Source organism: Falco peregrinus, chromosome 4, assembly GCF_023634155.1.
Source record: "Falco peregrinus isolate bFalPer1 chromosome 4, bFalPer1.pri, whole genome shotgun sequence".
Lineage (NCBI taxonomy): Eukaryota > Metazoa > Chordata > Aves > Falconiformes > Falconidae > Falco > Falco peregrinus.
The window spans coordinates 119,227,335-119,240,845 of NC_073724.1; the positions used below are offsets into that span (position 1 = coordinate 119,227,335).

Genomic DNA, 13,511 nt, shown 5'->3' on the forward strand with positions numbered 1-13,511 from the left:
CGATGATAATTGAATAAATTCAGACAAAATCTTACCTGTCATCCCCAGCACCACTCGTCTCCATCTTTTGCCTCAAGGGCAAACCTTGCGGTTCCTATGCAGCTGAACTGCAGCATCACTGAAGCATCCCCAGCCTGGAGAAGGGCCAGGATCTAGGGAACAGGAGCTGGTGATGAGCTCAAGGGCTTCCCACCAGAGCTCCCAAGAAAGATTTCTGCAGAGCTGGGGGGAGGGGACCCTGCCTGGGGCAGGGGCGGTGGGACTGGGTGGTCTTGAAGGTCCCTTCCAACCCAAACCCTTCTGTGATTCTATGATAAGATTCTATGCACCAACCTTCATCTCCCTGGGCAGCAGCTCTTCGGTTCTGTAGGTGTCTGGCCTGCTATTGCTGAAGGTGATGGGGTGCCTTTGGGTTCCCTCCCCATCCTGCTGCTGGATCTCTGGTGTGGTCTGATTGTACTATGAGTTTGTGAAACGCAGTTGCTTCATTTGACCTAAAGTGCTTCATTTTCCTCAGCCTTGGCACATCTTGCTGCACCAGATTGCCGCACTGACAAGTCACATCGTGGATTCCCGTACAGCTTCTGCCGCCTGCCCTACCAGTCTCCGACTCAGGCAGTCACTTATGCCCGTATTTACATGGAAGTAGCAGCTAAGAGCCACTGTGCATGTGCTGGAAGTGTTTCGCTGAACTGAAATAATACATTTTTAATTCGCCTCTCGTGTCTTCAGACACTAGAAACGAGGTGCTGAAAACATCTCTCTAGCAAGAATCCCACTGGAGCCAAAGGCTCGCGAGGCCACCAGCGGAGCACAGCTTCAGTGTGCCACATTGCGTGGGGATGGGCAGAGGCAGGCTGGCTTTAGCTGGAGACACACCCAGTGTGCACTGCCTGTTTCTCTGTATCCCATCGGATATTTGAATGAGTTCATTGCACTTCACATGAGTTGCACTGAAAAATCATTGCACTTGAAGAGCAGAATTTACCACGCAGTGTTGTCTTTGCAACTTCCTCCACTTTTCCCACTATGATGGTTTCTTCTCAACATGTTTTTCCCCTGGGACCTTGAGGGATGAGCGTAGTTTAGTTAATTCATGTGTCCATACCTTGATGCAGGTGTGCAGTTGTCCCATGTTGTCTTGGAGTCAGGTATATGATGCTCTTTGGCCCAGCAAACTCTTCACAGGAGCACGTTGGCTCTTCTCATGCTGTTGAAGTTTCTCCAGCCTATCCAGATCTGACTATTGGCAACACTTTTCCCAATCCTGTTCTTGCTACAGCACCATGTTGATAAAGATGCTTCTACGTCAAAGTGTCTGTGCTATGAGCTGCTTTGTTTGTTTAACCCTGTGGCAAATTTCACAGTCATCTGCCGGTTTGGAGGACAAGGGGGATGAGACACTGCTCTTACTCCAGCCAGCTGGAGAACAGACATACAGTGCGTTAAATGGGATATTGGCAGAGCTTTGACCTGACCCATTTTCCAGGAGTGAACATGACATTTACAGATGGTTTATTTCTGCAAGCAAGCTCAGAAATGTCAGGCTGTGATCACGCTGGGAGTGTTCCTAGCAGTCTGCATTGGTTGGCTTCCTTGGTGACACCAACTTTACAGGCTTAAGCATGTATGAAGACAGCACAGAAGCTTCTGTATGGAATGGCCAACATGTGTCGCTTCCTTAGCAGGACCCATGAGCTTATAACGTCGAGGCAGAATCAGAGAGGTATAAATGGGTGAATCTCCATGCGGTTGCGATTCGCACACCAGGAGGGTTCCTGAGGTCTCGGCTATCACTGGGTTTAACCTCTCTCCAGGTCTCCAGATGGACCTTTCCCTGGTTTCTGGCATTTCTGCAGTGGGATCTCCTGGTGTGATGTTCCCCAGAGTCCATGCTTTTCCTGTTGGTTGGGTTTAGCTACCAGGAGGTAGGGAGGGCCTTGGGCTGCCGGGCTGTAGCAGATGCTGGTGGACATCCTTTGTGTGGCTCAAACTGTGCTTTCCCCGTGGCTGGCTGAGCACAGGGACTTGGGTGAATGCTGCAGGCTGTAGAGTAGCGTTAATGTGAAGGTAGCGGTGGAAGGAAGGAGATGATCCCGGGGGTGCTGGTGTTTTACTCTGAGGTCCACAAAACGGACATTGCGTGTCAAAGGTGCCCAGATGTGCCACCTAGCCTGAGTGTGGGGGTTTATCTCACCCTTTCCTATCATACATGGACCTCTCCATGCTGCTCAGTGTCCCAGTGGCTGGCTCTTCCTCACGGATGGTCCTCAGTTCTCTGTGCTCAGAGTAGCAACTGTCTGTGCATGGGCAGTGGCAAAGCTGTTACTCTTGGGGTTACTCTCCCACAGCTATGTTGCTCTCTCAGCTCTTTGGCCCTCTGCAATGTTCACCATCACCTGCAGTCATGTATTTATGACGTTTTTGACATGACAGCATGCACAATAGTTCTGCTTCCTTGGAAGGCATTGCTCTGTGGCCCTCAGGCAAAGCAATATCCATGATTTGTGGGCAGCTGATTCAATCAGCCTTTATAAATGGATTGCACCATGGTTCTGCTCTGCTAAATGACTTCATCCTTTTTCAGGACATAAATTCTATCTTACTCATAGCCTGCTTCAGCCAGTACCGAAGTCGCCTTGTTGAAGGCTTGGCACTTTCCTCCTCTTTTATGCTAGTGCTGTACTTGGTGGGCCCTAACCAAGGATGCCCACAGATACTTGTCCCTCCTGATCCTGCTCACGCTTACTCCTTTGTGCATTGTCCAAGTTTCAAATGCATGCATTAATATGTCACTGTTTCAGCCTTTGTACACCATTAGATACTGGCTCATCCACACTGACTTGCTCTGTGTACATGTATGGATGTGTGTGTGCGCGCATGTCTTAGAGGTTGATTATTAATGTTTGGGAGAAAATAATCTTGGGCACCAGGAGCTTCATTATACCATTCATAGTCTCAGTGCAGCCTTACAGTAAATTATTGTGTACAAGAGAATAGCATGGGCACTAGAGGATAAAGCTGTCATTAAGCATCCACGTAGGAGTGGGGGACAGGGCACTTGATGCAGCAGACAATGACGGAGGTGGTTCTTGTATTTGTGTCATATTGTGTGTGTTGACAAGACCATTGCAGTAGGAGCTGGTTGGAATTGACCTTTCAACCAAAGGGGGCTGGGGTGAGAGTTGGGATGAAATGGTGGAAGCCAGTGTCCTGGGGTGAAGCAATGTGTCGAGCAGCATAGAATCATCCAGGTCCAGGATTTTAGACTTACTTCTCTGGGAGGCAAGAACACACTGTGCCATTTACTATTGCATGAGGGACCTCAGCATGGGTCAGTGTTTCTTTATTGCTGAAAATGTGTTAGGAGTCATGTTTTGGCTCTTGCAGAACAGTAACCATTGATCAGGCTTTTCTTTAAAATTAATTGTGTTTGCAGGAGGATACACAGCCTGTTTATTCTAAGTCTGAATGGAATTTTTCTGTTCACATTAGAGAACAGCTTTAGGATCAAGCTATGTGCATGCTTGTCATGTGAGCAATCCTCTCTGAGCAGAATTGGCTTACAGTCCAGCTACTCCAGTGTCTTCTGGCTGATCGCAGCCAGGACCAGACAACCGGAGGGAGGTTGGAGGAGATTCCTGCAGTGTGGAATAGCTCCTGCTTTGGCCCATAGTTTGTAGAGAACAGCTAAATGCTGAAGAGCAGTGTTAATGAGTATCATCTCAAGGATGTGTTGCTGAAATTTCCTTTGAGAACTCTGAATATTCTCAATATCCATCTAAACAACCATGAACTAATTAAATTTCATTATATACTGAGCTTCAGTGACCTCCTTTGGCATTGTGTTCCAGAGTTCGACCAGCCGTTATCATTGATTTTGGAGTTCCCACTGTTTAATTTCACTGAACATCTCTTTCCCTGCATTAAGACAGAAAAGGGAGCTGGAGAATATTTGAGAGCAAATTCTCTATTTCTCTATTGCAGAAACGCAAAATAATTTGAAAATCCCAAACAAATTTGCTACTTAGTTTGGCCCAAATGTCTATTTTTTCATTGTTGTTTTGTTTAGAGGAATATTGAAGAGAAATGTGATGTTCTGAAATATTCCTTATAAGGCAGTTTGATGTGTTGCTTCATAAGGGGATTCATAGTCTTTTTGTATTGTCCTGAGTAGAATAAGGAAAAAAAAGGGATGGAAAATAATTAAAGAAACTGAAAAAGAACTTTTACTTTTAGAATGAATGAAGTGTTTCAGGCCAAACATTCTGTAAAGGATTTTCCCCCCAGTGAAAACTGTGAATATTTTTCATTTTTGATTGAGCCATAGTTTTCCGTATTAAGCTAGAAATATCCCTGTGCAGGACTCCACCATGAAGTTCCTAATCTCCCTTTTCTGCATGTTAAGATGACGGAATTGGGCTGGCTCAGTGCCAGTAAAACTGCTGTCAGCAGAATAGATGGACATCCTGTGCTCGCTCTGAACAAACATAACCTGCCTTCAAAGTCTTTCATAGTAGGTGGAAGCCTTGAAGTGGTTAAACCTGGCCCTGTCTCCCCTTCCTTTTTCCTCTTGGCTTTGCTCTGGCATCAATAGATGAAGGCAATCAATGCCTACACGAGTGTTGGTGAGCATCTCCAGAGACAGCTGCATGCTGTAGCTTGGGGCTCACATCAACCCCGTGTCTCTTGGCTGGGATGCAGGGGGGTGTTCAGGTCACCTTCCCCTGCAACCACCTTTAGCAAGCCTCAGCCAAGGGAAAAATGCAATTAAAATAACATAACCAGAGTGGATGAAGCCCCACGCAAGAGCAGCATGGTATCCACTGATATATGTGGAGAGCAACTCTTGGCTTTAATGGGTAAAGATCAGACCACCATGTCCCCAGGCTACTGTCATGAGATCTTCTACCTATTAATTTCTAAAACATCTGCCCCATCCTATGCAGCTCTGCGTTCTCATCTGGTGGGTAGATGGCTAAACTTTTATCTTCACTGGGAATTTTTTGTGTTGGACTTGGTTTGCAAAAGGTCATCCTAGGCCTCATATACACCTTTTTGTTGAGTTTCAGTTTGATTTCCATTTCAGGTGAGTGCTGGGTTCCTGAATTAATTCTTATTCTTTACAAGGCTGGGACTTGAGCTAGGCAGAAAATTAGGAAACGCGTAATTTGCTGCTATTTCAGTTCAACGCGTCCATTTCATGCCAAGATAGCAAATCTTAAAATCCTCCTCAGCAAAATTAAAAGCAACGAAAATCCCTTATATAAAGAATTACAGAGCTGGACTAAGCTGTGCCTTGTTGGCTACATCCACACTGATGCTAGTCGGTGCTCATGACCCATCCTTGCAGTGTGAGCAAAGGCTTTTGTTCACATTTAAGGTGAGCTTTGGGGCTGAGCTCTTTTAGGATGGGGTCTTAGCATGCTCCTGAAGTATTTTCAGAGCTAATTTTGTGCGGAGTGGTCTGTGGTGCTCCAGACATCACTATGACCTCTTGTTCTTAAAATAGGGAAAAATAACATTTTCAGGGCTTATTTAAGATTGCAGACAGAATTTATAACTTTTGGGCACTTTTGCCACAAATTGGCTTTGGGATGTTAAATAGTCATGAGGGCAGTCTCAAAACTGCAGCGGCTTTCTCCAAACCAAGGTTAGCTTTAGTTTTACAGGAGCAACCGTTATGGTATGAGTCTGGAGGAGGCCACGGAGCTGGTCAGAGGGCTGGAGCCCCTCTGCTGTGGGGACAGGCTGGGAGAGCTGGGGCTGTGCAGCCTGGGGAGGAGAAGGCTGCGGGGAGACCTTAGAGCAGCTGCCAGTGCCTGGAGGGGCCGACAGGAAAGCTGGGGAGGGGCTTTGGGCAAGGGCAGGGAGTGGTGGGACAGGGGGGAATGGCTTGAAGCTGAGAGAGGGGAGATTTAGGTTGGACATGAGGAAGAAACCCTTCCCCGTGAGGGCGGCGAGGTGCTGGCCCAGGCTGCCCAGAGCAGCTGTGGGTGCCCCATCCCTGGCAGGGCTCAAGGCCAGGCTGGACGGGGCTGGGAGCAGCCTGGGCTGGGGGGAGGGGGCCCTGCCCGGGGCAGGGGGTGGGACTGGCTGGTCTTGAAGGTCCCTTCCAGCCCAGACTGTTCTGTGATTCTACAAAAACTTAGAGAACAGATGTTTAGTATTCCCAGAACAAACAAAAATTAAATAAATAATATAAATCAGCTCTTAAAGCTGCTGCTTTTCCTCTCACTTCTTTGCTGCATATAAGAAGTATATAAATTTATAAAGCAACATAAATATCCTAGACCATCAGGCCAGTTCCAGATAGCACAGTATGACTGCCCTAAGAGGCTGTAGGAGTGCTGTGTGCTGCTTGGGCAACATGAGCTCGTGGTGACGTAGGACAGTATCAGACAGACATTTGATGGAGAGTCCCCAGACCTGGAATGGGGATTTAGGTCACCTTCCTGAGACTTCCCCATCATCCCTACAATCAATAGAGATGCAGACCCCAAGCAGGGCACCTGCCACCTCATTTGTACTTTGCGTGAGTAAACTCAATGTGCCTGCCACTTAAACATGGTGATTCAGGCTGCAAAGTTGCTAGCACACTCCTGCCTACGTGTTTGGCCCAGGGTAACTAGTAAATTGTTGGGCAATTGTTGGGCTGAGTTCAGGAGCTGACATATTTCAAGGGTAGTTCCCAATAGGCTGTTTTCCTTCACTCATCTGTGGTGGAGTCAGAGAGATACAGAAATTAGTACTTCTGTGCTAATTAACCATGGTAAGTTGAATTTCTGGGCACTGACGCAACCAGCACAGAACAGCCCGTGTCTATTCTAGTAACTTTTTTTTTGAGTTTATAAGTTGCCTGAATATCAAAAATAGGCACTGAGATCAGCTCGCTGCACCAGACGTAGCTGTAGTAAATGATCTGAGTTTCTCTCCTCCTTCTACTGCCTCTGCAAGCTCTGGACAGCAGATCATGCAGAATTGGGCACACTGGGTCCTTCAGCGTGATCACAGCAGGGAGTAGCTGGTCCACCCAAGGTGTAGTAGGACTCCATGCCAACGTCACACATGCTTTCTCACATGCTTGAAAGAAACTGGCTCTAGTGTAATAGCTGGTGATGTGAAATCACAGACATTTGTCTGGAAAGGATTTGGAATAGAATCACAGAATGGTTTGGGTTGGAAAGGACTTTCAAAGGTCATCTAGTCCAACCTCCCTGCCATGGGCAGGGGCACCTTCAACTAGGTCAGAGTTCTATCCAACTTGACCTTGACTGTTTCCAGGGATGGGGCATCTACCACCTCTCTGGGCAACATAATATTTCTAGATGTGCGCTGAATCCATGTGACATACCTGATGTTGACAACTTCTTTGTCAACACTGTAAAATATTTCAAGATGAATACCCTTCTATCCTCCTCTTCCAGAGAAGATTGTGGCTGAGCTGTTTCCGAGCTGGTGGATGTTGCTGGATGCATGCTGATGCTCTAAGAACAGCTGTTGGTCTATCCTTGGCCTGCAATGCCAGGGTCATCTTGGGAGACACAGAGTAGTCACGGGTCCTGTTGCCAAGTGTGGCAGAGCTGAGTACTCAGAGAATTGTTACATCTGCTTTAAGACCAGCAAAGCAAGGACGGAGAAGAGCAGAGGAATTTGTGCTCAAATTGAGTCAAATGAGATAGGTTGTTGCATTAAGAGCCCAGCTGTATTGCATGATGTCTTGCTGTAGCATTTCAGCAGCCAGCCCATGGGAGTGCAGAAATGCATTCCCTGCCAGCCCAGAGGTAGCACAAGGCTTTTCTCTCCCTTTTCTTCACCTCATGTGTCTGCCTCTTCTACAAAGATCACAGGCTTTTCAGGGAGCAGTCTGCCTCTTTCTGCATGTTTGCATAATGCAGCACAAAATGAGGTTGCCAGGCACTAGGGTAACAAATACGATCACACTGCTTCAAAACTCACCTCCCTATATACCAGCATTTTATGAGCAGCAGAATTAATAAATCCTGGTTTGTGTTCCATCTTCGGAGTCCAGCCTCTGTGCACGGTACTACAGCTTCCATCCTTTGTCTCTGGTTCTGTAGGTTTGCTGATTGACCTGGTGGTCCATGTGGGCTGGTTGTCCAGCTGGCCTTAGAATGAGTGAGAAAATGAGTTTTGCCTGTCTTTCGCTCAGCTGAAGAACACAGTTTGGATGTGTCTCCTGTGCCCACTCACTGATTTTGAGAAAAGGTGTTGTGATTATTACCTTGGAGATTCCTACCTCTGACACAAATATGACAGAAAATGGCCAACGGGCTCAGAAGTTGCTAGGAAGGAATCTGAGTGACAGATAGACATGAAAAGAGAGAACTGGTGCATGATTTAATTCCTTTTGGAAGGCAATTGAAAATGCATAGCCTACTTTGGAACCAACGTGGATCCTAGGAAGAAACCTCTTATCTTCTGAGCAGCTTAGGGTGAACTCTGAGTTTGTCAGTAATGTATTTACATCTTTAATCCAGTTCTGTAATCCTGGTTTTTAAAGATGTTTCCTCTTCTTTTCTCTGAACTCTTCATGCGGGAGGGATATTTTAACAATGGCCTGCAGAGAAGTGTCTGTGGACAAATGGGTGACGTTCACTGAATGGGAAAGAAGGGGACACAGATGAGCCCATTCACATACTGCTCATTCAGTGCTACAGTTTCATGAAGAATAGCATCCTTCAAACAATCCCAGTAACCCTGGGCCTTTGGCTGTATTATCCAGTCCCAGGGAGGGCTGAATGGTAAAAGAGGGGGAAGGAAACGAAGAAATACGGGGAAATAAAAAGTAGATGTAGGTAAAATCAACACTAAGGGTAAAGAGTTGGAGATGGGATTTGGCTCCTAGATTAAGATACCTACATTTAGGGGTGTACGTGTGAGTGTCTTCACACATGCTAGATGTTTGTATTCCCATTAGTGGAGATCCAGTCAGTTAATGGAGCCCAGAGAGGCATTCAGCTCATCCTAAGGCAGTCATCTTTGCCATTGCGAAGGTCTTTCCAAGCTCCACCAACTGTGTTGGCCAAGCCATATTGACTGCCGCAAGTCCAGACACAGTCACCCTGCAGATATGGTGAGACCTTAATGTAGGTGTCTTAGGAGGAGAAACACCCAGGGAACTGTTGCAGCCAGCAGTTATCTTGGAAGAGAAAGGTTTGTTCTGTCTTTGCAGTGGGATTATGTGAATGGGAAGTGTAGTACTGGGTGGGCAGGGAGCTGCACTGATCCTGCACATGAAGGGATCATTTGTCACTGGACCCTTGGGACAACAGATGAACTTCTGCAGCCTAGCCTTCCCATCTGAGTGGGTCCTCTGGTGACTGATGAATTGTGTATGTCCATAGTGAAGCTGAGCCTCTGGACTCAGTCTAACTGCTTACCTTCCTAAAAGTAAAAGCTGAGTATCTCCATGATCATTTGTCAAAGTTGGTTGAAGCTGATTAAGATGTTCAAATCTATTATGCGAAGGGAATGACTGGCAGTACCCTCACACAGAGTTTGTTTCCCTAGTAAACCAGGCTGAAAATGAATTAACACAACCCAAAGGTGGTTGAGTGGAACAGGGCGGGAGGGACAGAGTCTGCAACTTAAAAGTCCCATTGCCTCAGAGGTCCCAAAATTAAAATAAGGGCTTTGATTTCCAAGGAAAATTCACCCCATTGCGGAGGGCACTGTTCGGATAGCTCCTGGCTTGCACTGGATTCTTAAGGTCCTAACCACCTGGGACTATGTCTGGACACAACCTGTTTAAAGTAGCAACACACTTGGGGTTTCTCCATCCCCATCCTGATATGAATGGCAATTTTTAGAGAGAAAATTTAAATGTTTTTCTTCAAAACTGAAAGATGTTGGTGCACTGTTGGGGAAGAACTACAAAAGGCAAGAGAAGGGGTCTGTGGATGGGAACCAGAATGTGTCCAGCAGATGCTAAAAATCTTTTAAATGTGATTGGGGTTTTTTTTCTCCAAAATGTTGCAGCTCTGTCCAAAAGAAATGAAAGATGGGTGTTATTTTTTCCAGTAACTCGAGAATTCACCATCAGATAATAAAGAGAAGCCATAGTTCACAATACTCTACATTTCCTACTCTGCTTGAATTTACATTTAAAACAATTTTGTCTTAAACTGTTCCTTTACAGTCTTAACAAAACTGTTGCATATAATTTGGTGTAATATAAGCAAAATTGTGTTTACAGGCATGTGTAAGGGGTGTCTGGGAAATCTTGGCTCCTTACACTTCTGAATCACCCAGCTCACTTGCCTGCAGGGAAGTTTGCTGAGAAGTGTCCGTCCTGTCTTGAGTTAGAGAACTTGAATTTTGGTATTCCTTTCTAAATAGTCTTTTCCACCCTAATTGCAAGAGTCAGGACCTGCTTGCAGGTGTTTTCAGTGTAGAGGTGAAGCTGGAGAGACAAAAAAAGTACCTGTTTTCCAAAAAAAAGCATTGCAGTCACATCTGAGGCCAGATTTGCAGAGGGCACCTGACCATTGCCATGCAACTAGCAGGTTCTCTAGTGCTCAGGACTGGCTGATTTTAATAGAATTGATTTTAATTTGAACTAATCCTAGTGTGTCGATGGGTTTTGGATGAGGTAAATGAGCTGTTGGGAGCTGGTTTCTTTGTAAACCTGACTGGATGGAGGCACAAGCCTTTCCAAATAGACCTTGGTGAGAATGGGGGATTTCCATTCCCATCTTACCACTATGCTTCTGTTGGTTTAATTCCTGAATCCCTTATTTTTTTTGATTTTCAGAAATGAGTTCAGACCCTGGGTAGACGTCAAGCCTGTGAAAGCTATAAAAGCAAAGGCCCAGTACAAGCCACCAGAGGAGAAGATGATCCATGAAACCAGTTACAGCGCTCAGTTCAAGGGGGAAACCAGTAAGCCTGCTCCAGCTGATAACAAATTCCTGGAACGCAGAAGGATACGCACTCTCTACAGCGAACCCTACAAAGAACCGCCAAAGGTGAGAAAGGTGGCAGAAGTGACTCGGTGCCATCACTGTTCCTGGTGGGACATGTCCAACACAGTAAGGCTGGGCTGAATCCTGCCTGCTGTCATTCCCTTTATGTGGCATCTTCGTTTCTGACCACTGGCTGCATCTGGGGATCCACCTTGGATATGGTGGTGGATGAAAAGCTGGACATGACCCAGCAATGTGTGCTCACACCCAGAAAGCCGCCCGTGCCCTGGCTGCATCCCCAGCAGCGTGGCCAGCAGGGCGGGGGAGGGGGCTCTGCCCCTCTGCTCCCCTCTGCTGAGACCCCCCCACAGCGCTGCATCCAGCTCGGGGGTCCTCAGCATCAGAAGGACACGGACCTGTTGGAGCGGGCCCGTCGGAGGCCACGGAGCTGGTCAGAGGGCTGGAGCCCCTCTGCTGTGGGGACAGGCTGGGAGAGCTGGGGCTGTGCAGCCTGGGGAGGAGAAGGCTGCGGGGAGACCTTAGAGCAGCTCCCAGTGCCTGGAGGGGCCGACAGGAAAGCTGGGGAGGGGCTTTGGGCAAGGGCAGGGAGTGGTGGGACAGGGGGGAATGGCTTGAAGCTGAGAGAGGGGAGATTTAGGTTGGACATGAGGAAGAAACCCTTCCCCGTGAGGGCGGCGAGGCGCTGGCCCAGGCTGCCCAGAGCAGCTGTGGGTGCCCCATCCCTGGCAGGGCTCAAGGCCAGGCTGGACGGGGCTGGGAGCAGCCTGGGCTGGCGGGAGGGGGCCCTGCCTGGGGCAGGGAGGGTGGAGGTTGAAACTAGATATCTTGAAGGTCCCTTCCAGCCCAAGCCATTCTGTGATTCTGTGGGCTTTAGTACAGGTTGATGCACTTTAGGCACAATAGTGCCCTACATCAAACCAAAAAAAGTGAGGGCAGGACCCAGATAAAGAGGTTTTTGCATTGTCATTTCCTAGGACAGGTTTCTCTTCCTCCAAAACTATAGGCACCCCACATTACACTTAATATCAGGAGCAATATGGTAAGAGCCAAATCTTCACCTGCAATTAATTTGGAGCACTCCACAGGTTTTGACAGTAAGCACTTTTGCCTTTGATCAGATCGAGGACGTGTCTCGAGAAAGGCCTGGGCATGAAGTTCTTCTAGCCTTGTTTTCTAGGAGCAGCAGAGGATATGCATATAAAAGGAGTCAGTCTGTGCAGTTTTAAACCTAGAACTATTAGTCCTTCCCAGGCTTTATCAGTGCTTAGATTTGTGAGGTGTCAGAAGGATGGCAGGGCCAGCACGGAGGAGCTGAAGGTTTCTGTTCCTCCTTAATTTCAAAGATGTCACCCCTGTTTTAGGGACTGTAGACACAGGTGGATGCAAGACACTTTTGTGGACTGTGCTCAGGTGCTAGTTGGTGTCCTGCACCCCAGCTATCCCCAAGTAATTTTCCTTCATTGTGGAAACCTGTTAAGGGACAAATAGACTGAGGAACCAGGTTGTACAAGGAGGGGGGGGAGGGGGGGGGGAGGGGCGGGGGGGGCGGGCAGGGCGGCGCGATTTATAGCAGCCTCTTTGTCCTGAGCACCATTTCTCTGCTTTGAATCCAGAGAGAGACAATCCCCTGTGGGCTTGCAAGGTCCCTCCTGAAGTCAGAGGAAGATGAAGGGATTGATAAAATAAATGACTGATAATATTCCCTCTGCCGTTTACCTTACTGTGTCTTGATGGGGAGACAGTGGGCTTTGCTGGCTGCAGGGGCACGTGACTTGAGGGCATCAACACCATGAAAGGATTTGGCCATTTGCAGCTCAGCATGCACCCAGCTGTTCCCCTCCCTTTGTGGCAGGGCATAGCTGAGTAGATAAGTAACATTCGTGCTGTTTCTGATCTAAATCCTGTTTTCCACCTGTCCTTGTGTCTCTTTCTCTCTCTCTCTCTCCCCCCATCTTTGTGGTGTTGTTTTGCACATTGCCCTCCATGCAGGTGGAAAAGCCTAGCGTAAAGCCTCCCAAACCAAAAAAGACCACAACAAGCCATAAACCCCTGAAAAAGGCCAAAGACAAGCAGATTGCATCTGGCCGGGCTGCCAAGAAAAAGAGCGCCGAGACCTCCAACACAGCAAAGCCAGAGGACAAGGAGAAAAGTAAAGAGATGAACAATAAACTGGCTGAGGCAAAAGAGTAAATGTCACTGCACTTTCCTTTCTTTCTCATTTTTCCCCCCTTTCTTTCTTCTTTTCTTCCTTTTTTTTTCTTTCTCCTTTGATTAAATAAAGGCCACAAAATTAATTAGAGGCTTCTAATCTGCTTTTTGTTCTGATTCTATTAGAAGCTTTTCTGTTTTATTTCCAAGGAGGATTAGGGAATCCTTGTTTCTGAGGTCAGATTGTTCTGCTTTGCCTGCACAACACGGCTCTGCACAGAGTAAGGGATGTGGGAATGCACAGGGCAGGTCATAGGAGATGAAGGTGATGGATCAACCATGATTGTGTCCAACAGCCTGTCCCTTCCCTTGGGCTTGGTCTTTAAACACTTCGATGGCATGGAGTGCGCACTG

General features: G+C 47.3%; 1 protein-coding gene across 1 annotated transcript in view; it reads left to right on the forward strand.

Moving 5' to 3' along the window:
- The window catches only part of MAP6 (microtubule associated protein 6), a 45,513-nt gene that overhangs the window by 19,129 nt on the left and 12,873 nt on the right, over positions 1-13,511 (forward strand). The window contains exons 2-3 of the mRNA XM_055802918.1: positions 10,778-10,991; positions 12,939-13,135. Of these exons, the coding sequence (XP_055658893.1) occupies positions 10,778-10,991; positions 12,939-13,135 (411 nt within the window). The remainder of the gene's footprint in view (positions 1-10,777; positions 10,992-12,938; positions 13,136-13,511) is intronic.